At 58.0% G+C, this 2,035-nt stretch overlaps 1 protein-coding gene across 2 annotated transcripts in view; it reads right to left on the minus strand.

Annotated features, from left to right (window-relative positions):
• Window positions 1-619: 619 nt before the first annotated feature.
• LOC103806632 (beta-arrestin-1) overlaps window positions 620-2,035 on the minus strand; it is an 11,153-nt gene continuing 9,737 nt past the window's right edge. The window contains exons 14-16 of one of the 2 annotated variants that reach the window (XM_009079341.1): window positions 1,896-1,966; window positions 1,464-1,515; window positions 620-813 (exon numbers count right to left, since the gene is read on the minus strand). In XM_009079341.1, the coding sequence (XP_009077589.1) occupies window positions 702-813; window positions 1,464-1,515; window positions 1,896-1,966 (235 nt within the window). In that variant the 3' untranslated portion in view covers window positions 620-701. The remainder of the gene's footprint in view (window positions 814-1,463; window positions 1,516-1,895; window positions 1,967-2,035) is intronic. The other variant, XM_009079342.1, reaches the window with a different exon arrangement.

Here is a 2,035-nt window from a genome sequence, read left to right on the forward strand (position 1 = left end):
TAAACTGGCCCTGGCAGCTCCCAGCTCCGAGCTGGTTTCCTCCAGGGAAGTTATACTGGTGTGAAAACAGATGCAGCTGGGAGAGAATCCCTGGGGTTGGCCACTTTGGGGAGTTTTGGGGGAAAGAGCAGGGGGGGTGCTGCCCACCCACCTTGTTTGGAGCAGCTGGGGCAGGTGTGGGGCAGGGGCCAAAGTCGAAGCCAGGCTCATGCATCCCGGGGAGGGAACACATGCAGCAGGGCTGGACATGGGTGGGGACAGGCCATGGGCAAAAGGAGGGAACACCGAGGTACACAGGTGCCCTTTCCCATGAGCAGGCTGCCTAAAAAAGACTCCCCACCCCGTTCTGCTGCAACCCCCCTCCCCATAGCAAACTGGTGTTGAGACTGGGCTTATATAAAACATAAAAGAGGCAGCTCATAGGAAAGGGCTCTGGGAAGTGGCGGGGGGTGGGTGGGGGCATAGTGAGCCCCCCTGCCTCCAGCACCCCCCTGGCTGTGCCTTGCACGGGAAACAGCAGCTCTGGCAGCTGGATGAAGAGTGACAACACGGCACAGCTGGACGGCTATAGGTCCTGTGGCCATCGGGCGATCCGTAGGCTCCCAGTACAGGTAGAAAACAAAATTAATTAATTATAGAAAAGAGAAGCAGCCTAATGCAGGGGTGTCCCTGGGGCAGGGTGGCGAGCAGGGGGGGCTCGCTTATCTGTCGTTGAGCTGTGGGGAGTTTGTCCTCTCCTCCTCATCCTCCTTGTCGTCCTTCATGCCTTTGAGTCGCTGGCGGGCGAAGTCTTCGAACACAATGTCGTCATCACTAGCAGGGACACAAGGGAGAGTGAGTTAGGGGAGGATGTGGGGTGCAAAGTGAGCCCCACCCTCCCCACTGCAAAGCTGTCCTGGCTTCTCCAGTGAGCTCAATCTGCACTGCCATAGTGTTCCAGCAGCTCAGGGGGCTCCTAACCCCCCATCCCTCAGCAAACAGCCTTAGTTTTCACAACTTTATTAATAATTTCCCTCTGCACCCCAGAAAAAAACCAGAAACAGGTGGGGGATCATTCCAGGAGGGATGCACAGCTCCTCCTCTGGGCTGACTGCAGCCCCACAGGGAGCAGCTGGGTTGGTGAAGCACCCCAAAACCTCCCAAACCCATCACCAACCCTGAGGGACACCTTCCCCACCCCCCAACTCCAACACACGATCCCAGCAGGCTCTTACTGCGGTTTCTCCTGGTTGTTTTGGAAAGCCATGCAGGGAATGGCGAGGGAGGAGAGAAGAGAGAGAGAGGGGGACAGCATGCATCATGCATTACAGGTGACATGCGTGGGGTTAGTCACATGTGCTGATCCCATGGCACAGCAGGCGTTAGCAGGTTAGGGGGGTGCCATGCAACCACTGCCAGCATTTCTCATTCCCACACAGAATGTGGAAATTAGGGGAAGGGGGGGCTGCAGTTCGGTCTCTTACTTTGTGTCGAGCTCTATCAGATTTGTATCTATGGGTGCTTCGTTCTCTGGAACTGAACAGAAGGAGGGCATAGGGTTAGTCACTAGCTTGTCACTGCTACTCCCCAGCATGGGTGCCACTCCCCAGCATGGTCACCACCGTCCCAGCAGGGTGGGTGAGACTCCCCTGGAGTGGTCAGCCTCCATCCCACTAAGGTGGTGCACCCCCTGGGGTGGTCAGCCCCCCTGGTGTGGTCACCTCCATCCCACTGGCATGGTACAACCCTCACAGGGTTTGGCTGCACCAGGGTGGTGGGGGCACCTCCATCCCAGGACCCTGCAAACCACAGGCTCAATGGGAGCCAAAATTCTCACTCCACACAGCCTCACTGGCTCCTCTGCCCACACCCACCCCCCAGAGGCACTGTCCCCACCACCAGGGCCGGACACTCACTGTCCCGATGTGCTGGTTCCTCTCTGGGTTTGGGATGCATCAGCGTGAAGGGCAGCTCCACTGCGACATCACTGCAAGAGATGCCAGGGTAAAGCACAGGCACTTGGAGGGCAAAGCAGAGCAAATCGGGGGGGGGGGGG

Source organism: Acanthisitta chloris, unplaced genomic scaffold (assembly GCF_000695815.1).
Source record: "Acanthisitta chloris isolate BGI_N310 unplaced genomic scaffold, ASM69581v1 scaffold16127, whole genome shotgun sequence".
Classification (NCBI taxonomy): Eukaryota; Metazoa; Chordata; class Aves; order Passeriformes; family Acanthisittidae; genus Acanthisitta; species Acanthisitta chloris.